The sequence below is a fragment of the Rattus norvegicus genome, chromosome 10 (assembly GCF_036323735.1).
Source record: "Rattus norvegicus strain BN/NHsdMcwi chromosome 10, GRCr8, whole genome shotgun sequence".
Taxonomy (NCBI): Eukaryota; Metazoa; Chordata; class Mammalia; order Rodentia; family Muridae; genus Rattus; species Rattus norvegicus.
Genome location: NC_086028.1, coordinates 35,002,440 through 35,026,578, shown reverse-complemented (window position 1 = coordinate 35,026,578; position 24,139 = coordinate 35,002,440). Strand labels below are relative to the sequence as shown.

The window sequence follows — 24,139 nt, the reverse complement described above, 5'->3', positions numbered from 1 at the left end:
TAGTGGTAGCAAGAGAAACAATCTGTTTGACAGGTGTGTTTATTGTTGGGTTATTTGTTCCAAAGCACCCCCATCTGTGACATGGAGGACTGGCATTGAGGGATCATGTAACATATGATCAGAGTGAAGGCTACAGGTCATCCTCAAAGTCCTCTCCGGTTGTAAAGAGGTTGTGCAGTTGCATGGATGGAGCCTTCTGTGTCCCTTGAGCCAAAAGCCCACCATCTGCTTGAGGAGTCCCCGTGGCCCATGGCTGCTCTGGGGTCTTCCTGTCAGGCTTGTCTGGCTGTGGAGTGGTAGTGTGAATGGTTAGAGGCGGCCGGATGGTGGCAGGGTCTCTGATGAAGTGGCCTTCTCCTGGAGTCTTGGTCTCAAGAGTCCCTTGCTCAATTTGTGCTAGGCCAGATCGCCTGGTGCCCTCCTGCAAAGGACTTGTTGGTTTCCCATCCACTTGTGGACTGTTCTCAGGCGATAGGAGAAACCGTGCCCATTTAGAAGATGGGGCATTAACTTGCGTGACAGGACTTGGTAGTTTCCACCTAGGAAAACCGAGCTCCCTGATGTGGTTTGTGGTACTGAGGGCAGGGCTAATGCCTTGCTGCTCTGTCCCAGACAGGCCAGTGGAGTCCTGGAAGTAACCAGAGAAAGAGCCCCATTCAGCCTGGCAGGACGCGCAGCTCTCACCCTCCTGCTCTGCATAGCTTCTGGCTAATCTCTGCAGACCAAGAACATGCTGCCATTGTGAGGTTTAGCAAATCAAGTTCATAAATGCCCCAGCCTTACCCCAACCCGATAAATCCTATGACCACATCTCTCTATAAAGAAGACATCTGTCACTGAGTGAACAATCTACTGGAAGCTTTGGGTCAGATCAGCAGACCCCATGAGGAGATGTGAGCAGGAAGGGGCCTAGACACCTACCACCTAGAAAGCCGAAGTCAATACCACTTGTACATTCCCAGCTGGGCCAGAACATCTCTTCAACACTGGACTGTGGTCAGGAGCCCAGGTGGCCACACTGAGGTCTCTGGGATGTGACAAGGTGCTAGGCCTGGCTTTTCCCAGCTCAGAAACCAAAGATGCAAAGGAAACAGTATCACTGCTTACAAAGGGGTTTGACAGTAACACTGGATCTTTGCATAATGCATGCCCAGATAATGCTGAAGACTGACTGGCCGCTGACGTTGGCTCTGCCACTGAACTTGCTGTTAACTCAGACGCCTCAAAAGTCTTAGTTCCTCTAAAACAGCAGACTGGTAAGATTGGACACTGACTCAGTTATAGTGTTTTGTCTAGGATGTGGTCCATGGCAAAGTCTCTGTAACTTACTACCATGATTTTGAATCTATACAATGGGACTATACCTACCGGAATCACTAGGTAGTTCATGAAACATCAACAATTGAACTCTTGTCTCTGGTGCTGTGCCCTGCTCAGCGTGCAATCTGAGGCTGAGCTGAGCTGGGTAGGCCTTCACTTCTTAGAGGCAGAGGAAGTAAAAGAGAGCAAGAGCTCTCATTCCTAGGGCTTTCATAGCCCTGCAAAGCAAAAGCTACCCTCAGCTGTGTTGAGTGTACAGTGGGCCTGCTAGGTCTGCGCATCAGCACACTATCATGTGAGCAGTGCATTTCCCTGGATGAGAGCCCAGGGCTATCTCCTAATGTGACCAGGCTGACAAAGTTCTTCCACTCTGCAGGATCAAACAGTTGTCTCTTGCCAACCTCAGTTAACCAAGGCCTCAAGATGCCCTCTTGGCTGTGAGATAACTGCATGGGGTGATGACCATGATGATATCTTGCTGTACGTCTGAATGCCCTTGAATTCAGCTCTTCCTGCCTCAGCCTCCTGAAAACTGGGGTTATGGGTGTATTCCAACTGGCTCAGGAGTTGGCCTTTTTGGAGGGATGGGGAGGAAACTGTCTACTATGTACCTTGGAACTTGCTAGGTAAACTAGACTGGCTTTGAATGTACATCTAAGTCCCCTAAGTGCAGAGATTAAAGGTATGTGCCACCATGCTTAGCCCTAGGACGTAACTCTAAGCAGAAAAGACACAAATCTCATGTTAGAGTTGGACTTTCTAGTATACACATCTCTTCATCAACTGTGAAGAAATCGAACATATCTAAGTTTCGTGTGTGCAGTCTTAGTGCTCATGAGGCACAGAGAAGGTATTATAACCTGGGCCTAAAAGTTTGAGGCCAGCCTAGGCAATGTGGCAAGGCCATGTCTTCTCTAAGAACGAAAACCAAACAAATTCCATGGGGCTGGGAGTGGAGCGTAGCGTAACAGTAATGTTCATACTTATCACACACAAGGCCCTGGCTGAAAGCCCTAACACTGCACATGTGTGTTCACGTGGATGCGGACGTGCATGCACTCCTATGTTGGCTCCACGGTCACTGACCTGGTGTTGAAAGTTGTCCTCACCACTGTCCACACCCTGGACACGCGGGCTGTGTGCAGGCTGCCCTGTGCTCTGATCCCATTTCCTGGAGAAGAAATAACTCACTAAGCTCTTACACAGTGATCTCACAGACAGCAACGAGGTGGTCATCTGGGCTGACATGGCCTTTTCATCCCCTACAGGTCCCCACACGACCTCCAGAGCAGTGGGGTCGGGCTATTCTTACTTGAATTGTAATCTCAATTTCTTTTGCCCTTTGAAAGTCATGCAGCATCCTGAGCTTAACAGAGCTACTCTGGAAACTTACTAAGACACAAGGAAATCTGGAGAAACTTCCAGGCCCACTGATTACTTTAGCCACACTTCCATGGCCATCCTCGAACTCACGGTGCTCCTACTTCAGTGTCCTCAGGAATGGAGCTGTAGGCATCCAGGCCGGTGGCCGAGCTAGCCTTCTCCTCCCCTCCGCCAGGTGGCACACACTGAGGATTAGCAGTGATGCCTGCTGACATTGCCCACCCACTGGACTACAACATGAGAGTCCCATTAGTGACCCCTACGAGCTGCTCACTAGCCCCCTTCAGGAGTCAGTGTGAGCATGGGGATAGCTGGATGAGACCAGTTTGGTACCTCTTCCTGGGTCGGGCTGGACTGCAGGGCAGATTTGGCCACTTAGCACTGGCTGAGAGCTGTGTCTTAAGAGCTGGTCTTCCTCTGTCCAGCTCCTGGCCCTCACAGTCCTGGTCCAGATACTTCAGCCAACGGGACTCGAGGGGCTCAGACAATGCCTAAGTGTCAGAAGAGAAGGCAAGTCTCAGAGTTTTTTTTTTGTTTTTTGTTTGTTTTGTTTTGTTTTTGGTTCTTTTTTTCGGAGCTGGGGACCGAACCCAGGGCCTTGCGCTTCCTAGGTAAGCGCTCTACCACTGAGCTAAATCCCCAACCCCAAGTCTCAGAGTCTTAAAGCAGCCTAAGCCCACCCTATAACACGTAGGCCAAAGTTCCTAGAACCCGTGTCTCTCTCATTACTAGGAAGGACTTTTAGTAGGGCAAAATGTGGACACAACTGCCCTGAGTGAGACTCTAGAACAATGGTTCTCAGCCTTCCTAATGCTGCGTGTGACCCTTTAGTACAGCTCCTCATGCCCTGGTGACCCCAACCATAAAATTATTTTCATTACTACTTCATAACTGTAATTTTGGTACTCTTACGAACTGTAATATAGGTATCTGATATGCAGTACATGTGATATGTGACCCCTATGAAATGGTTGTTTATCCCCAAATGTGTCTCAACCTACAGGTTGAAAACCAGTGCTCTAGCAGGCTGGTGTACACAGGCCTAGCAGGGCATAACTTGTCACACACCTTCCCAAGGTCAACACTCTCCAACACATGTTCAACCATGATGAGCAGAGGCACAGTGATGAGGGGTTTGCAAAAAGCCAACACTTAAGACAACAAATTGGTGCTCCAAGACACTCTAGATTTTTGTTTGTTTTTGTTTTCTTTTAGGGTTTCTCTGTGTCTCCCTGGCTGTCATGGAACTCCCTCTGTAGACCAGGCTGGCCTCATACTCAAATAGACCTGCCTGAGTGCTGGAACCAAAGGCGTGCGCCACAACTCAGAGATCTGGTGGCCTCTGTCTCCTGAATGCTGGGACTAAAGTCATGTGCCACCACTGCCTGCTGACACTCTACAATCCTCAAACATGAAAATTCCTGAAGACCATACAGTTCCAGAGAGGAGGAAGCACTGGTGCTCAAACCTGGGACTACACACGCGTCAGGCAAGTGGCCTACCCTAGGCTGCATCCCAATCCCTAGCCCCAGGTATTACTTATAGTAAGAATGGCATGAAATAATCTTTGTAAAAGGGCCAAACAGGGCCAGGTGTGGTGGTGCACACCTTTAGTCCCAGCACTCAGGCACATCTATTTGAGTATGAGGCCAGCCTGGTCTACAGAGGGAGTTCCAGGACAGCCAGGGCTACATAGAGAAACCCTGCCTCAAAAGAAAAAGGGAGAGGGAGAGGGAGAGGGAGAGGGAGAGGGAGAGGGGGAGGGAGAGGGGGAGGGAGAGAAAGAGAGAAAGAAAGAAATTCGGGACTGAGAAAAGGGACTGAAAAGGAAATGTATACATGGACGCGCACACACACACACACACACACACACACACACACACACACACACAGTCAGAAGGGCTGTTTGTGTGCTTACAAGCACTTCCTTTGTTTAAAATATGAAAGCAAAGTGCAGAGAGAAGGTGGCCAGTGTAAGTCATGAGCAGAGTAGGGTCACAGCTGCAGATGGGTCGCAGGAGTTTCCATGCACCACACAGGTAGTCACAGTGCAGCATCCTGGTTTAATACTGTGTCAGGTAAATCAGTCACTAGCTAGGTGTGGTGGTGCACACTGTAATTCCAGCATTCAGAAGGCAGAGGCAGGCAGATCTCTGTGAATTTGAGGCCAGTCTTATCTACAAAGTGAGTTCCAGGAAAGCCAGGTCTTTACACAGAGAAACTCTGTCTCACAAAACAAAACAAAAAAAGAAGCCAGTCACTACCCACCCAACAGTGGCTGACTGGCTGAACACCTATTTTGTAAGCTTTCTTTCAGGCTCTAGGGGCAGAGAACACTGCACGCCATTCCTGCCCTTGAGGAGTGCCCAGTCTGCAGCAAGGGAGGGAAAAGGGTGGATGCTGCAAGGGGAAAGCACTGAGGTCCGGGGAGCTCTGCAAGCAGACGAGGAACGTCCAGGTCATGATATATGCACCTCTGCAAAGGGGCAGGCTCTCTCCCCATTGTGTTTCCTGCAGTATCATACCGGTGCCTGCCATGTGGATGCATCAGTAAGCATTTGCTGAAGCAGTGACTTTGTTGTTGGGTAGATTCCCCAGGCTCGGGAGTACAAGGCAAACAAGTGAGTAAGGCATACTGTTAAGACTTAGTTCTGGGCTAAACTTCTGCTCAATATCCCACATGCCAGACTCAAGTGAAAAACTGAGTCATGTGTGCTAACTTGGAACTGAATTCCAGGAGAGCAGGAGAGGCGTGGCCCAGTGTCCTAAACAGGCCGGTGCCTACGGACAGGAATTCAGTGACTAAGATGATGCTTAGTCTCAAAAGGAGGCTGAACTGAGCCCATCAGTCACTTCCCTGGTTCTGCCCCCTGTCAGCTCACACAGGAAGTCACCTGAGGTGTCAGTTTACTTTCTGTTCAGTTTCTTCCTCTTACCCCTGTGTAGTCATCAAGCGTCTATTCATCTCACTGGAATGCTCATTCTGTTTTGTGGACTGAAGGTCCTGCCTGACTCTTAACAGGCAAACAGAGCTGACTGAGATCTTTAACTGCCTTGTAATGCTGTCCTTTGGCAATAGTTGAGTGGAACCTTCGCACACATAGCAGCCCAGGGGACAGGGTGGGGCAGTAGCTTTAGTTTACCTGCTGACTTCCATCCTTAGCCTGCTGAGGGCCTGCATTTTCCTCTTCACTGGCATTTACAGCTTCCTCCACAGACCTTAAGGAAAGATGTCAAATATGACCCTGTGAAGCCACAGGAAGATGTAGAACAGGGAGGGTGAAGCAAGTGGGTACAAGAACTGGCAAGGCTGGGGCTGTCGTGGGGCGTCACAGCCATATCCCTGCTGTCCTCATGGGAGGTACTCATTTCTCAGCACTTCAGGTGGGGAAGAGCACTGTTGGTTTTGCAGAGTCCTGGGTTCAATCCCCAATGTTCACAGACACACCTAGTGTACATGCATACAAGCAAGAACACTCAAACACACGAAATAAATCTAAATAAAACTTAAGTCTTTACTTTTAAAACTTTTAAAATTAACTAATCGGGATATAATATTTATACTTAATAAACCTAGCTGAGTTCTGTTGCTCTGTGGTGGTACCAGGTCTCACTATGTAGCTTTGGCTATCCTGGAACTCATTACGTAGACCAGGCTGGCCTCAAACTCAGAGATCCTTTTGTCTCTGCCTCCCCAGTGCTGGGGCCCTGTGCTGTTGCAATGGACATTACATTGACGACTGCTGTGTACTATTTAAACTCAGGGAGAAGGTGTCTGTGGAGATGGTTTGTCTCCATGTGTCCTGGTTAAGAGCATGTACCGGGAGACCGGGGTCTGCTCCTACACCCTCACTGGTGACACCGTCAGCAAGGGTCCTTGGTGCCAGCAAAATCTCCAGATCCTCCTCCTTCCTCAGCTGCTGTCTGCTGGGTGTTTGTAAGCCATCTTATTTTTCGGATGGTGTAAGACATCTGTTTCAATCAAGTCCCCTTGTTATTTGTTCTTTTTACTTGGAAGGAAGCCTCGCCCAAGGGGATGCTTTAATCTGCTTGGGAGTATTTTTATTGGGAACACAGCTAATCCGTTAAAGAATTCCTAGTCAATGTCTACTGTGGTTTTAAAAGTTGCCATTTGCCTACTGATGTAACTGCAGAGACTTTCCACGTGGAGCATGAGGCAGCCTGGGGTTTCAGTACAGGAAGGGCTGCTCTCCTAGTTCTGCGACTAAAACCACCTGTGTCCTGTTCTTGCCTTTGCTTTATCTTCTCTGTTATATCAAACGAGACGGAGAAATTAGGTTTGTTTTCTCTCTTCCTAGTTTGGCCAGGTCGAAGTTGCAATAAACTGGGTTTCCTTTATTAACTTTCTGGTCTCCCAGCTTTTCGTTTAGAATTGGTGAGGAGTGAACCTACTCTCTGACCATGTCCCCAGCATGTCTGGCACCAGAAGTAGTTTGAGGTATGGCTTTCGCCGAGACTACCTACCCTGTCCCGAGCACAGTAAGTAGTATAGCACATCTTGAAGCCAGACTGGAGAAGACTTTCAGCTTCCTTCTATGAAATTTACTTTGGTGATGTGCTGTCCTTTGCATTCCTATGTAAGTTTCAGGATCAGTTTTAGAAAGAAAAGAGACTTTTTTTTTCAGTGTTGGGAATGAAGAAGGCCTCCTGCACCATAGATAAGTGTACAACCATGAAACTACATCCCAGAGCCAAATCAAATCGATAATTCTGTTTCTTATTTAAAGTATTTTTACAGTTATCTCTTTGTGTGTGTGTGCGTGCGTGCGTGTGTATACATGCTGGCATGAAAGAAATGGGGAAGGTCAAAAGACAACTCCCAGGGATCGAGACATGGGTTGTCAGGTGCCTTTACCCCCTGCACCATCTCACCGGTCCTGGTACTTGGTTTAAAAGATCATTTACCCAAGTGTCCACAGAAGCCACACAGAAACACGATTTCACTTTGTATGCTGACTGCGTCTCTGTGATAGTGGTGAACTAGTTGGGTTTGGTAGTCTTGAAGGATTTCCCACAGACAGAATTTCCCTGTTTGTAGACAGAACAATGGATCCATGTTTAGGGTTTACTGTGTTTCCTAAGAATGTTAGCTCTTTGATTTTGTAAAATGCTCTCTCTTATCATTTCGTATACTACACATGCACACACGCACGCAGGCACACAGTACTCAGGACTGAACTTAGGGCCTTTCTCCTGATACACAAGACCACTGGGTTATGGCCCCCATCCCACTAATTCTCCTCAGCTGCATTTAATCTCTTGCAGCACTGGGGTCGATTTATTTGGGGTTTTTTTTGTTTTTTTTTTTCTTTTCTTTTCTTTTTTCTTTTTTTCTTTTTTTCGGAGCTGAGGACCGAACCCAGGGCCTTGCCCTTGCTAGGCAAGCGCTCTACCACTGAGCTAAATCCCCAACCTGTTTTTTTATTTTTTTTAACCCTTGTTCATTTGTTTATATTCCCAAAGCAAGATTAAATATAGAAACTTCATCAGTCAGGCCCCAGTCATTGCAAGCCTGACCTCTAATGACGTGTCTCATAAAAACTCCTGGAAACGAACTCCTAACTAGTACTGGAAAAGGAGGGCCACCATGTTGTGCTCCATATGGGCAGGGGCCTATTCTCATCCTCACACTTTCTCCTCCCTGTCTTCCTCTCTCTGCTATTTGCTACCATTGTTCTCCGGAGTGGGAGGAAGCAGAATGTGAGGCAGTGCAGGCTCCCTGCTCCCCTCCTGACGACGTGACAGTCACATAGATGACCAGGCTTTTGTTTCTCCACATCTCATCATTTCATGACTGATCTGTGGCCAAGTTTTAGGCTGTGAGACCCTGTGAGGTCAGCTGAGCCCGAATATTCTCTGACTCCAGACGAAAGGGTGGCTACAAAGTGAACCCAAGCTTTACTTTCATAAGTGTGTAGGGTGCTCTGTGGGGTCCACAGCTACGGGATTAGCTCAGGATTCTAGGGGTGAAGTGTGGCTGCCCCTTCATAGGGTCCATGTTGTCTTGCACTCCCGTTCTATCTAACACTCTGTGGCCACCGCCACTGCTGTGGGACCCCTGTCTTTAGGGAGGCTCTCCTTCTCTGCTAGTGCCTAGCGCCCTGTGTAATCTCTGTACCCCACATTTCTGGGACTAGCGGTGGGGCCTTGAAAACCGCCTAATGCTCAAGTGTTTTTGCAAAATATGAAGACTTTGGTTGGTTTATGCTTGGGATGTAAGCAGATAAAGCAGAAGCATTTTCTGTGCTTCAAATAGTCACACTTAGTCAGACTCTCAAAAATACCCTGTCTTTTCCCCTTAGGGGACTGTCAAGACCAAGCTCGCTCGCTCGCGTTCGTTCTCTCTCTCTCTCTCTCTCTCTCTCTCTCTCTCTCTCTCTCTCTCTAGTAGGCTTGTCTTATTAATTCCTGCTAAAAAGGGTACAAGGCTGGTGAGCTGGCTCAGAGGGCCGAGGCACCTGCTGCCAAGCCTGACAACCTGAGTCGGATCCCCCAGGCTCTACAGCATGGAAGGAGAGAAACAGCTCGTGCTGTCACCTCTGACCCCTGCATGTGTACTGTGGGCATAAGCTAAAGGCAACCACACTTCAGTTTCATAGGTGGGCCCTGGTCATCACTCTTTGTTTTTTTCAAAAGAAAAACACGACCATTCTGGCAGAACAATGGGACCACTAAAGGAGAAAACAGACTACAGTTAAGTCTAGAGGACCACACAGCAGCATCTTAAATCCCGAGAAAGACCTGGTTCTCAGGGCCACAGCTTCATAGGCCCTTCATCACCATTAACTAGCTTCTGTGAAAGAAGAAAATTCTGTAAAGATACAAGTGCTCTTGGTCCAGCCTGCTGTCACCAGACTCAGCAAAAGCCACCATTTACTATCTCCCAGTTCTTCAGAACTGATGATGCCTTTGTGACTACAAATGGTAACACAGGGTTAATGTTTAAAAATCTGTTCTTTGGCTCTGTGTGCTCTGCCTCCTTCTGACTTTTCTCCTAAGATAATTTCATTAACTGAAGGTCATTCAATGTGGAACTTTTGTCATCTTGGCTGGCTTTTGCTGGAATGTAACACTCTGTAATTCTTGGACTTTTGTTTGACCAAGAAAAAAATGTTTATAATTTCTTTTACATTCAAAATGGCAATGAAATCTGCTTAAGAACTACCCTAGTCAAGAACAACGCGCAAACAGATAACCTTCAATTATTACATTATGCCGTACACAGTCTAGTTCTTTTAGGATACTGGTAAGTTTATATGTCATGCTGCTTTGCCTCCTAACTAGATCTTCAACATGAAGTATTTTAGTACATAAGGAAGAAAGTGAACAAAAAACCAGTAAATAAGAGAAAATGGTGTACAGTATACAGAATGTAAGCATGAAAGTAATTTGGGGATTAAAGAAGGATTTTTCGCTTAGTAAAAGAAGATTTTGTCCTAAAGTAAAATAACAGTTTTTCAGAATGAAGAATAACAATAAGAACAAAAACTTAGCTACACTTAGAAAGACTGTGGAAGTCGACCCTTAGAGGGGCTGGAGAGATGGCTCAGTGGTAAAGAGCACTGACTGCTCTTCCTGAGGTCTTGAGTTCAATTCTCAGCAACCACATGATGGCTCACGACCATCTGTAATGAGATCTGATGCCCTCTTCTGGTGTGTCTGAAGACAGCTACAGTGTACTCATATGAATAAGATAAATCTTAAAAAAAAAAAAAAAAAGCCCACCTCTGTGCTTCTTCTGTTATTGTAAAACAACCAAAATCAAAGCCAATCAACCAACAAGGCCTCCACACAGCTGAGCCTGTGCTGCTCATCTCAGTCTCCACTTAGCCTCTCCTGTGAGTCTCAGGCACGAAGGAGCTCTGGGGCACCCCTGGGCCCAGGACGCATTTACTGATGGTATTTGCCTGCATCTCCTATCGTCTCCATTCTCTCCATTGTAGGGGCTGACAGGAAAGTAAGATTCAACCCCGATTTTCTGCCTCCTGTTGAACAGCAGCCTCTTGCCTTCCTGCTCTCTACTGCGTGGGCTTCCCCTTCAGTCCATGTTTCTTCCTTCTTCACTGTTGGCTTTCATGGTTTGAATAGACAGGGCTGTGGTTGGTCTTTCTTACCCCTCTACTAAGATTTCTTTAAAAAAATTTTTTGTTTTTTTTTTAAGATGTGTGCATGACGGGGGAGGCTCAGATGGAATCAGCCTCTCTCCTTTGACCTCCCTGTGGCTTCAGGTGTGAGCGCTCACACAGCAAACACCTTATATTCTGAGCCATCCTGCCTGCCCTCTCACAGGACTCCTTGTTGTGTTCTTCGACGCTCTCAACACCTATCCATATTTGTTTTTTGCAAAATCCAATAACCCCTTGGGTAACTCTTCGGGAATCCTCCTGGGAACTCTGCTGCCTGCATTTGGCTCTACTGTCTTGTCTCTCTTCTTCTTCTTCTTTTTTTTTTTTTTTAATTTATTTTTTTAGGAGCTGGGGACTGAACCCAGGACCTTGTGCTTGCTAGGCAAGCGCTCTACCACTGAGCTAAATCCTCAACCCTTGTCTTGTCTCTCTTATTTGTTTGTTTATTGTTTTTTGAGACAGAGTTTCTCTGTGTAGCTCTGGCTGTCCTGGAACTCTGAGACAGCCTGCCTCTGCCTCCCGAGTGCTGGGACTAGAGGCCTGTGTCACCACCGCCCTCCTGTTCCATCACCGTTTTAGTTTGTACTCTGCTTTATGGTTTGAACCTTACTTCAACCTTCTGGAATTTTTCAGATCATCAAGTTCCAGATGGTATTGTCACAGAGACATTAACGATTAGTCACGCCATCGATGCCTGTCTCCTGCCACAGAGAGCCTCTAGGTCTCCAATGATGTCATACTCTAACCTTGTGATGGACACTCCTCTCTGCAATGCCTCTCAAGTGTCCACATCCTAAGATCTTGGGACCCTGGCATGAGTCAGCAAAGCTAAGAGGCATCTCTGGCCCACACCTCTCTGAAGATCCAGGAGCCTGTTCTGTATGACCTTGTTCATCTGTCAGGAAGGAAATGTAGACACGAAAGACCAAAAGTAAAAGTAAAATTCCCACTTTTATGAATACAGTAACGATCATCTGAAGGCTGATCCTTAGTGGCCCATAGAGTTTACAGGAATACCTGGAGCCTGACCTCTTCCACAGTAAAATTTACTGCTTGGTAAAATAACAAGATACTGTGCCTGTCCACCTACTTAGAAAACTCTCACACAACTGTCCTCTCAATTGCTATAACGAATGTCAGCTCCCTTTCAGTCCCACGATCCCACCCCAAAACCAACGCTCTACTTCAGTGCATTGCAGTGAGTTCTCTCCTTGTCTATTTTGGTAAATTCTTTTACCTCCAACACCACCAAACTTCCAAATACAGTCCCACATCAAGAACGAAAGAGAGCATTAAGGAACAAGAAAAGAGGAAGAAGCCCTCATCCAAGTCGTCTGAATTCTCTCAACAGCTAACTAGCAAAATTCACTGGATACTGCCTGATAAAACATTTGATTTTATAGAAATGTCAAACTAGAATGTTGCAAGGTGTGGCGGCCCACCTTTAATCTCAATATGCAGGTGAACTTTGTGAGCTCGAGACTAGCCTGGTCTACTTGGTGAATTTCAAGCTACCTAGGCTATACAGTGATAGTCTGTCCCAAAACAACAACAACAACAACAACAAAAAAACCCAAATAAACAAACAAACCCCAAACCAAACCAAAAGAACAACAAAACAAAGCAATACAGACAAACAAAATCTCAAGAGCAAAGTGTACCTTTGAGTTTACTCATTTCCTGTAAAGTTCAGGCTGTAAACCTGTAACTTTCTGTGACTTGGACAAACAAGAGTATGAACTTTGTCTACAGTAAACACACGCCTTAAGTCTGGCATGCTGGTCTAACCTCTTACTGAACACCATAGATGCAGAGGCCTATCTTTCTGAGTTCCAGGCTAGCCAGGGCTATACACAGAGGCTCTGTTCAAACAAACAGTCCCTGTAGCCTAGCACAGCTAGGGTTTCTTGCAGGGGCTGGGGGTGGGGGTGGGGGTGGGATGGGGGTGAGGGTGGGCCAGCTAGACGAAGGATGCTGAGAAAGGCTGTCCCAGAACTCATGATGTAGATCAGGTAGCCTCAAACTCAACTGCCTCTGCCTCCCAAGGGCTGGGATTAAAGGTGTGAGCTACCACCTGGCTAAAACTTTAAAAAATAAGTTCAAAACTTCATACTGAGTTGTCCTGAGAGCCTTCTGAGGCAAGGCTCTACCTTCAGTGCACATGGTGACACACGGTGACACACGCCTTTAATCCTGACATTTGGGTGGCAGAGGAAGGTGGCTCTCTATGAGTTCAAGGCCATTCTGGTCTACATAGTGAATTCAAGGACAGCCCGGGCTATAAAGAGAGACCCTGTCTCAAAAGAGCAAAACCAAAAAGGAATCCTATTTTTGCCTGAGTAGAGCGATCTCTGGGCCAACTCAGGGCTGCAGTCAGGAGGGTAGAGAAGCATATCCTGTTTCCAGGGCCACTGTCAGTCCCATACAGACCATTTAAACCAGAATGTACCTTTCCCAAGGTGGGTCACAGAGACTCAACCCTGGCTTGTCTTTCTGGTTATAGAGTATCAATAAATTCTTTGTTCTACCCTTATCTCATAGGTCCCAGGACCTCTTCGTTCTAGAAGAATGAAGAGTACTCACTGGAAGAAGGAGTGCTACACAAAGGCCAAGAATGTCAGAGCTGACAGGCTGCTCTGGGCTTTCCTGACGGTGTATCAGCAATCATGTCCATCTACATAAAAACCCAGAAGGCAGGCGGGGTTCAGAGAGCTCCCAGGACCAGGGAGGCAGGCAATGAGAACTCATGCTGTGCCAGGAGGGTGGCACACTCTAGCACCAGGGGAACAGAAACTCCAGCCACTTGAGAGCCTCCCAGGCCTCCCCGTGCGCCTGTCCATATGGGTGCTTTATTTTGAGACAGGGTCTCATGTAGTTCAGGCTAGCTCTGAACTCACTATGCAGTCAAGGGTAACCTTAAATTTATGATCCTCCAGGCTCCATCTCCTCAGTGCTGGGATTATAGGCATCCAGATCATACCCAGCTTCCACTTGGCTTCCCCCGCCCCCTTGAGATAGGGTTTCTTTGGGTAGCCTTGGCTGCCTAGCTTTGTAGACCAGGCTGGCCTTAAACTCTGCCTTCTGAGTGTTGGGATTAAAGGTGCTCCTACTACACCCAGGTCCTTTTGGCTGTCTCTAAGTCTCAAATTGCCAGCCCTGCCCTCCCTGCCTTGTTTGTGGTTGAGCACAGCAAACACATACCACACACTTTAAGTTTTGTGGGTCCAGGGCCTTGCCTGCTGCTCAAGCTCCATCCTGGCGGGCACTCCACAGGCTTTAAAGTCTGCACATTCACTCCTTGACCTTTGTCTGCTGGGGTTCTTAAGGGCAGGTTGGAGCTAGGCTGCTGCAGAGAAAAGCTGCCCTGACCTCCACCTCCTGGGCTAAGTGGAAACAAACTCTAAGCATGGCTCTCAGGGTGAGAGCAAATGCTGAAGCCCATCGGAAGGCTTCCCCGTGTGTCAGTGTCAGAGGAATTTCTTCAGTTCAAGGTCAGTATGGGGCAAGCATCCTGCTGCACAGTGGGGCTTTCTGTGGCTCACTGTATAATGGGGCATAAGCCTCTGGACACTCAGCTGCTTACAAGCCACTCAGAGCCAGGCAGAGTGGCACACCTGTCACTTCAGTGCCCACAGGCAGAGGAAAGAGGAGCTAGAGTCTGAGGCCAGTCTCAATAAGGCAAGAAGAGGCACTGAACCCACACACACAGAGGACCACAAATTGACACTCCATCTCTAAATATAAGTAGGGCAGTCCCTTACTGAATCAACGAAGTTCTGCCTGCAGTTTCCTGTGCCCCTCAGACATCAACCTGTGATCTTGAGTACAGTCCCAGGCGCTCTGCAGCCTAGGTGTCTGTGTGGATTTTGACTTTCACTTCATTCTTGACCTCTTAAGGGACCTTATTTTCTTGCTGGCCAGGTTTGCATGTAAACTATTACAGCCACAGGCTGGTGACATGACTCAGCAGGTAAAGGCACTCGCCACACAAGCCAGGTGACCTGAGTGATCTTTAGAACCGACACAATGGTAGAATCAACTTTACAAAGTTGTCCTCTGATTTGCACATACACACAGACACAATAGTAGTAAATAATGCATTTAAAACTTCAATTCAGGGGTTGGGGATTTAGCTCAGTGGTAGAGCGCTTGCCTAGCAAGCGCAAGGCCCTGGGTTCGGTCCCCAGCTCGGGAAAAAAAAAAAAAAAAAAAAAAAAAACTTCAATTCAGTAAAAAAATTAGTTATTTTCACTGAGAGTACGGCTCAGGGTGTTTAATCCGTTCTGTGTTGCACGTGGACTTGTAAGGAATTTATCCATCGCAAACTCCCATCCCCTAATCAACATGCAACAAGGTAAAAATTCTCCATTCCTTTCAGAACACTATACCTGAGTGACAGCTCTGACGCTTGTCCTTGAAGCAGATTTAGCTTTTGGACATGGCGTCTACAGTCAGCACCAGAGCCTTCGCCATAAGCCTGAGGAAAAAAAAAATTAAAGTGTTAGCAGAATGGTGAGAAACACTTAGGACAACACTCGCAAAGCTTGAAGTGGTGTTAAGAATATGCAGGTCTTGGGCTGGAGAGATGGCTCAGCAGTTAAGAGCACTGACTGCTCTTCCAGAGGTCCTGAGTTCAAATCCCAGCAACCACATGGTGGCTCACAACTATCTGTAATGAGATCTGATGCCCTCTTCTGGTGTCTGAAGACAGCTACAGCATACTTATATATAATAAATACGTTAAAAAAAAAAAAAAAAGAATACGCAGGTCTAGCCAAGTGGTGTTGTTGAACACCTTTAATCCCAGAACTCTGGAGGTAGTGACAAGTGGCTCCCTGAGTTCCAGGGCAGCCTGGTCTACAAAGGGAGTTCCAGAACAGCCAAGGCTACAAAGAGAACTCTGTGTCCTGGAAAGATTCATAAGCAAATGGCACTGGCATTTCTGACCATCCCACTATCATGCAGAATTTACTAAAGCCAAACTCAGCCTGCATTGGGAATCCAAGCAACTGCAGATGGAAAGACACTAGTAAGAAGGTCTGTGTCAGTGATGAACATCATTTGTTTGTTTGTCACTATTCCCCAAAGCAGCACAGTACTGTACACAACATGTACAGTGAGCTATTACAAGGCACCAAGAGGTGATTTAAACTATGCTAGAGGATCTGGGAGTGGCAGCACAAGCCTTTAAAGCCAGCATCTGGGAGGCAGAGGCAGAGGCAGGTGGATCTCTGTGAGATCCAGGACAGCCAAGGATATGTAGAGACCGTGTGTCCAAACAAACAAACCAGTATACAAAAGGCAGTAGAATGTATCTGTAAGTCTCAATTACTTGGGAAGCTGAGGCAGGAGGATAGCATGAGCACCAACTGGATAATATAATAATCCCAGTCATCACAGCTCAAGAAAACACGCTGCAGGATATGCAGAGGTTATGTGACATTCCATAGAGGGGTCTCCATGGTTACCGAGGGCTGGCTGGGACTTGAGTGCTGAACTCTTGGTTGACAGATGAAGTCCAACAGGACAAGAGAGCAGAGGAGATGTTCTCTAAGCGTTTACTGTTCCCTGCCACCATATCTGCAGACAGTTCCCAGTGCATGCTGGGCTGAGAACTCCTGTGGACTCCTGGTGTATGACAGAGCAGAGTGGCCACGTGTACTTTGTGTGTGATGTGCACACTGCAAGGTGCGTGGCACTGCAGTCCAGGAAGCCAGGTGTTCTGTCTGGACCAGGAACCAAGGAGGTAAGGTAAGAATGGCTGAATGCAAACAGAACATGGTGGCACATGATTTTAACTCCACCACTCAGAATCCGAGAGAGACGGGAGGACTGCTGCAGGTCTGAGGGTAGCCTGGACTACATAGCAGCTATGTAGTCTCAAACAAAACCAAACTAAAAAACCCAAACAGCTGAGTTTTATCTATTTCGCCTGTCCACTACTCAGCACAGATGGGTTGTGAATGATGAATTGTGCATTTTGATGATGTGTATGTACTGTGTTCTCATTTGTTTGAAATTGGCACTGCAAAACAGAAAGGCAAACAGCAAAATTCATGCTATTCATTGTGAAAGTAATTTTTCTCTGCCTGATGTAATTGTTGTTTCTGAAGCTCTCTGCCTCTGCCTGCGAATCTAGGTCTAGTCCTGGAAGTTTCTAGCCTCCATACAATCTAATCTAGGCCTAGAATGTTCTCAGCCTCTGATACCTTCTGCTGAATACGCTCACCCTTTCCTGTTCTTACTGACATGTGGCTGGCTGGTCAGCTGATCTGGCTCAAACTCCTCTCCAGCCTGACTGGTTCAATCTGGCTTCTCTCAGTTTCTCCTGAACTGATCTGACCTTAAACTTCTGCCTTCACCTGTGTCTAGCTTGTTCTCTCTTCAACCTGTCTCTGTACAATTCTCCTGGTAAAACTGCCTCTACACTGCTCTCAAGTAGCTCCCTTTTTTCTCTGTTCTTGTGAGAGTTGGGCAGATCTCATTCTGTCAAATCTTCCTCTGATCTGTCCCTTTGTCTGCCACTTTCTTTTTTTTTTTTTTTTTTTTTTCTTTTCTTTTTTTTTGGAGCTGGGGACCGAACCCAGGGCCTTGTGCTTGCTAGGCAAGTGCTCTACCGCTGAGCTAAATCCCCAACACCTGTCTGCCACTTTCAAACATGGGTGCCACCTTCTACAAACTAACTCTATCTTCATTGTTTGCGATTAAAGGTGTATACTAAGGGTGTGTCTGTATTCCAGCTTTTTTTTTTTTTTTTGGTTCTTTTTTTCGGAGCTGGGGACCGAACCCAGGGCCTTGCTGTATTCCAGCTTTATAGGTCTGTGTTAAGGACTGACCCAGACCACCTTTAGAAACAGTTTTTGGTTTTTTTTTTTCCAGTAAATAATACAATCTTGGGATTCACAGTGTGACCAAATACCTTGCGACAAGTGATATGAATTGTTGCCTTAAGAAGAAAAGACATTAAACTTAAAGACAAGGCTTAAGGCTGAGTGCTAGTTCAGGGTGAAACATGGGCAGTATGTGCAAGACCCTGGCTTCATTTTCTAGGACTCCATTCCCTCAGGAAAGAAAAACCTGTAGTGGTTTCTTCTCCTGCCGATTGAACAAGAGACTCCATATTTTCAGTCTGCACGTCTCACAACTAAGAACCGTAGGCCACCTGGCAGGCTCTGACAGGGCAGTGCTACAGCCCAGCAGCTTTCCTTTGTAACTTTCTCTATTCTGAAACAGACTCGTGTATTCTAGGCTGGCTTTGACCTTCTCCTGGCCGAGGGGGACCCTCTTTTCCCCACCTCCTGAGCACCAGAATGCAGCTGGATGCCACTGTGTCCTTTTTAAGGAGGATCCCTTCGGTTACAGTGTTGGGAAGTGACCTGATGACAGAAATAGGTGGGTGAGTTAGGAAGCTACTGCTAACAGTATAGGAAGAGGTTGACTCAGCCAGTGAGGTTGGATGAGGCCACCCTCTGGATCTAATCTTATTGGCAATCAGTTGTCATGTGAGGACCGTGAACTCACCTGTTTGGCAACATGGAGGTCACTGACTGGCCACAGCAGTCAAGGCCTAGTAGAGTGTGGTCCTGTCTGCTGTGTGTTCAAGTGAGGGTAGACAGGAGTTGGGCACAGGGGACGACGGCAAGATTAAAGAAGACTGATAACCTGCATCTGCTTTAACAGTGGAGGTAAGCTCTCTGCTGCACACTGAGGCACATCTTCCTCTGTGGAGACACAAAACTAGACTTCAGTCTCTGGTCTGGGCTAAGTGAGGGTTTGACACTAGCTGTCTATTGCAATGTCAGCTACCTCTGAGCCTGGCCCTAGAAGCCTCCTGGGAGCTCCTCAATGTTCTTGCTCCTTTGGCTAGAGGCAGTTGGATAAACCTTACAGAATAATAGAATGTCAGTAGCTCCCCTTACACTTCTCAGTGGAGAGGACAGAAACAACTTCCTGGGGTTAAGTTGCCTGACAACCATAGGCAAGCACCACTCCACTTCACCACAGGGGAAGCCTGCCTCCCTGAGGAACTTAGGCATGTGGTAGCAATCCTTACTCGGCACTCAGACACCCCCCCCCCCCCCCCAGCTAGGCAGCTCCTATCTGGGACTTGAGTCTCAGCTGACTGGCACAGAAATGGGTATGTGTTAACCACATTGCTTCTCCCAGCACGATGGAACTGGCTCAGGATGTGGTTCTGTGTGTTGAAACAGGAAAGGCCAACAGAAGCCCTGAGAGCTGGGACAGGGTGATAGCAGGATTTTGGGGGGTGGGGTGGGGGCAGGCAGTTAGCATAAACAGTAGGTCTTGAACTTACTAATGTGCTTTAGTGTCCTGAATGCAGGATGGCAGACATGTGTCATTGTGTCTGGCTGGATTCTCAATTACAGAGCCACTGTTCAAGGACTAGGCAAAGTTCTGTTTTTCCTGACAGGCATCACCGTGCTGGCACGTTCTTTTTGTTTGTTTTTCAAGACGGGGTTTCCTGTCTGTTTGGAACTCACTCAGTAGACCAGGCTGGCTTCAAACTCACAGAAATCCAATCATTTTAACTCTGCTGAAGTCATTCTAAATGAACAACGATGACGACAACAACAACAAATTTTTCCCTTTTTCTCCCATCTCTCTCTTCCCCCTCTCCCTTTTTTGTCTTGAAACAAGGTCTCATGTAGCCCAGGATAACCTGGAACTTTCTATGTAGTGGGGAATGACCCTGAACTTTCCCCCCTAAAATTAAATTTATTCGTCGTGTTTCACAGGTGAATGTTTTGCCTGGATGTGTGTCTATGTACCACATATGTGCCTGGTGCTGTCAGAGGTCAGAAGGCATCGGATCCCCTGGGACTGCAGTTATGACTGTGATTCACCATGTGGGCACTGGGAACCAAACCTGGGTTCTCTGTAAGAAAAGCAAGTGCTCGCAACTGCAGCGCCATCTTGGCTGCCCCTCCATCCTAAACTCTTGCCTTCTAAGTGCTGGGACGACAGGTGTGCACCAGCACATCCAGTTTTTCAACTGTTTGACGACTGTGCTCAGGGCCCCGTGCATGCTAGATGAACACTGTTATATCCTCAGCTCCCAAAGTGCTTCTGCCTGTCACTTCCCGGAAAGTGAATCTTCCTGCAAAGAAGCCCTTTAAAACAGTGATGCACACTTAGGACTCCGTCCTAAGGAAATAGTACGTAGTTGGCCAAGTGAGCAAAGAGGCAGTTCCCTGCAGGTGCAAGGGAATAGCTGTAAACGTAACTTTTATCCTTCTGCAGTATATGTCTCCGAGGCGTACTGCCTCTGTCTGATAACCTAGGCCTAGTCCTGGAAGCTGCTAGCCTCCATACAGTCTAATCAAGGCCTAGAATGCTTTCAGCCTCTGAGACTTCCTGCTGAAAAAACTCACCCTTTCTTGTTCTTGTTCTTGAGCTCTGGCTGATTCAACTCAGCTGCTCAGGCTCAAACGCCTCTCCAAGCTGAATGATTCAAACTGGATTCTCTCAGCTTCTGACTGAATTTACTCTACTTGGCCTCATAATAACTTTGGCAATCTGTACTAGTCTTCTGTCTTCACCTGTGTCTAGCTTGTTCTCTCTCTGCAACCTGTCTCTGTACAACTTTAATAAGACTGCCTTCTCCCTCTATCCCTGTGCTGTTCCCTCTTGTGTTGTCTCTCTTTCCCCTCTCTTCTTGTAAGAGTTGGGCAGATCCTGTTCTGTCGAATCTTTCTCTGATTCACCACTTTGCCTCTGAATTAATTTCACTTTCAAACATGGGTGCTTCCTTCTACAAATCGACTTTACCTTCATTGTTTGGGATTAATGTCTGCATTCTGGCCAGATCACAGAGACTTAAAAAAGGTCTTTCGATGTTGCTGAATTAAAATTCCTCTACATACAGCTTGGTGGCAGAGTGCTAGCCTAGCATTCATGAGGCCCTGGGTTCATCCCCAGCACTAAAGAAAAAGTAAATGAAAACTTTGACTGCAGAGTTGTAAATCGCAATAAAAATGACAATCTCCTCTCATCAACGTGGGACTGGTTATCTGTCTACTCGTCTAATAGAAGCTGATGCTGAGCTCTCACTGTGAACAGGGCAGTGCTCTGGGCGTTGAAGGCCCATCAGTACCTAAAACAAGGAAGGCTTCTGTTCCTCTGGTGCTCTTAGAGTGGGCTGGACAACACCCATGTGGATGCTCAACTTCCACCAGGGAACTGAGTTGGGCCCCAACACTGAGCACAGGTTCCTAGGAGGAGAGGATTTGTTTCAAGGGCAGAAAGGAAGTCCCTGTGGCTGCAGGAGAGGGGGACGATGGGAGGTGAGAAATGCAGTACTAGAGGGGAGCAAGTGAAGGACCCCAGAAAGGACAGGATTTGGGCAATGTGTGCTATCAACCCCTTAGGTCGGTCAGTATGTAGAGAGCTGAAGAAATGTGCTGCTGGCTACATGAAAGCAAAGTGCTCCCATGGCCTCTACTTCTGAGGCCGCTCCCTCCCATACACCTCGCCTCTGCCTCCACCAACACACAGCTGCCCACCCTTAGTTAGGTTTGGCATTCTGTGACTACAGATGGTTGTGAACTGCCCCGTGTGGGTGGATGCTGAGAAGCAAACCCTGGACCTCTGCAAGAGCAGCAAGCATTCCTAATCACTGCACCTACAAAGCTCTCTGGGCACTCCACTCTCCCTGTTACTTGCCCGTGTTTTCAAGATGCACGTCTAGTTTTCAACGTGTGTATGTGTGCACATGTGAATGATTTCTCCTCCCACAGAAGCACATCTGTAAGCCCAGCACTTACAATGTTCCTACTTCCTGTTGTCTCCCTGTGCCCGACATGCAGAAGGTACTAGAGAAACACTTGATGAACCCGTGCAGGCACTGCTCCACCCACTGAAGATCCAGGAGGGGGAGGAACTCAGGGTGCAGCAGTTCTCTAGGGTGGACTGTGAGAGAGAAGGGTCCTGGCTGAAGAGAGAGGCTGGGCCCATTACTTCTCCTCAGTACTTACCCGCACGAAAGACTGCTTCTCTCCACAAGCCTTGCATGTCCACTTGAGACTCTTCTTCACCTACAAATGAAATTTTAGAAATTATAGTTCAAACAACTTCGTATGACAGGCGGATCTGAATCTGAGGTATAACTTCGCTATACCTCCAGCCCCGAAGGTAGCATTTTAGGTGAGGAAGGAATGTATTATTTAATAGTTGGGTGCTGGGAAGACTGGTCATTTGTATGGGACAAAATCCAGTTGGAGTTTTTGCCATTCCAGGGTCCAAAAAAGGAAGGAAGGCAGGCAGGAAGGAGAGAGAGAGATATTTCAGTGGGTAAAAGCTTATTTGCTGAGCCAAGTGAGGGCCTGGGGTCAGATCTCAGTAGCCATGTGAGTCTGTGTTCACAGGACTGTTGGAGGTAGAAACCGGATCAGTGGGGATTGCTGGCTGCCAGTCTGGCTCCAGGTTCAGTGACAGACCCTGTTCCAGAGAAATAAGGTGGAATGACAAAGCAGAACTAATGTTCCCTTCTGGCCTCCATGTACTCATCTGCATACAAGCATGCATATAACAGACAAGACACACACACACACACACACACACACACACACACACACACACAGAGACATGGGGAGGTTGAAGGGGAGGAGAAGGAGAGGGCTCTCCAGACCTGGGGATATGTCTCAGTGCTAGCTGGTATATCAGGTAGATGGCTCAGTGGTTAAGAGCACTGACTGCGGTTCCAGAAGTCCTGAGTTCAATTCCTAGCAACCACATGGTGGTCACAACCATCTGTAATGGGATCTGATTTCCTCTTCTGGTGTGTCTGAAGACAACTACAGTGTACCCATATACATAAAATAAAATAAAAGTTAAAAAAAAAAAAGAAAGAAAGAAAGAAACTGACTGCTCTTCTAAAGAACCTAAGTTCTGTTCCTAGCACCAGTGTGGCAACTCACAACTGTAACTCTAAGTCCAGAAGATCTAAGACCCTCTTCTGACTTCTGTGGGTACAAGGTTGCATGGGGTGCAGACATACATGCAAGCATATGTTCATACACATAAAACGAAAATAATTTCTTATATAGATACAAACGTTGCTTGAAGAAATGTCATGAAATATGATGCTTAACTATACAAAGATATCTGGGTTGATTCATAAAGCTTCTGGCATTAAAGATATACGCTCTTAAGTACTTAGGAAGATGGACAGGCATTAGGAATTAGAGATCAATCTAAGGTAAATAATGAAATTATTTCTTGGAAACACCCTCAAAACCAAGCCAAATTCCACCCCGTAAAACAACAGAACCACTACCACCAAGACTATGATTTGGGTTGGGGATACGACTCAGAAGATGCCTAGAGGTTGAGGCAGGAGGAGCTAGAGCCTGGAACCAGCTTGAGATATGAAACAAAGCCTCTCAAACAAACACCAACCCTTATCCCGTCTAACCAGTTATGGGTTGTGCTGGCTCTAATGAGCACGGGAGTGGGACTGGGGGTAGGGATGGGTAACTATTACCAAGCCGATAAAGCCGCAGGTGGAGGCACCAAGTGGCATCCGGGTCCACCCAGGGAAATGTCAAAAAGGAGTCCAAACTGCTTATACCTTATTCAGTTTTGTTTTGAGGCAGGGTCTCTAGTCTCCCAGGTTGGCCTCAAACTCGCTAAGCCCTCCTCCCTTTAGTCATTCATTGACATGCCTAGCCTATTTTTAGGCTGTGTGAATATTAGGCAAACACCCAACCGTAGGGTTTTAAAAGCTCTCCGTTCACTGTAAAAAAACTGAGAAGAGACACTGAGTGTGATGATGGGCTAGGTTCTGCACAGGGGACGCCACTCCTTAACCTGGGTTCCTGACCATTCTGCTAGAATGGACTGGAAGCCGCCTCAGAAGAAACGACTACTGTGGATTCTACAACGACCATGCAAAAATACGTACACACCGGGCTGGGTGGTAGCTCGGTGGAAGAGCGCGCCCGCAGCCCTGAGCAGAACCCTCAGCAGCAACAACAAACACAAACAAAATGGCCAGAGGCATGTTGTGAAGTGACTGCAATGAAGCACAGCCTTCAGCCTCGTCAGTGTCATTTCCCATGGCCATACGAGACACGGCCCGCCATATCTTGCCCACCATCCTGCGAAGCAAGAGGGTGAGGCTGACGCCCACCACACCTGATGTGCCTGAAAGATGTGGCAGCTGCAGCACCGTAGAACCCGAGACTGCTGAGCCGGCGCCATTCAGGCCTCAGTCTCCCGCCGAGAGCTCGCGCTCCACGTTCCCGCCCAGGCCCCGCCCACCCTACGAT

General features: G+C 47.3%; 1 protein-coding gene and 1 long non-coding RNA gene across 3 annotated transcripts; one reads left to right on the top strand and one right to left on the bottom strand.

The window, feature by feature from the left end:
* Positions 1-23: 23 nt before the first annotated feature.
* Positions 24-24,139, bottom strand: Mrnip (MRN complex interacting protein). 2 transcript variants are annotated; one of them, NM_001109030.2, is made up of 7 exons: positions 24,006-24,078; positions 21,845-21,904; positions 15,239-15,327; positions 5,847-5,922; positions 3,037-3,194; positions 2,407-2,491; positions 24-628 (listed from the first exon to the last, which is right to left on the bottom strand). In NM_001109030.2, exons 1-7 carry the CDS (start codon positions 24,069-24,071, stop codon positions 131-133), a joined length of 1,032 nt encoding a protein of 343 aa, NP_001102500.2. In that variant the 5' UTR covers positions 24,072-24,078; the 3' UTR covers positions 24-130. The 2 variants fall into 2 exon arrangements, with proteins under 2 accessions (NP_001102500.2, XP_038942476.1); XM_039086548.1 differs by lacking the exon at positions 2,407-2,491 and having other exon boundaries at positions 24,006-24,139.
* Positions 3,193-20,866, top strand: LOC120095090 (uncharacterized). Its single transcript, XR_010055597.1, has 2 exons — positions 3,193-18,535; positions 19,607-20,866. It is a non-coding gene; the product is annotated as an uncharacterized LOC120095090 (long non-coding RNA).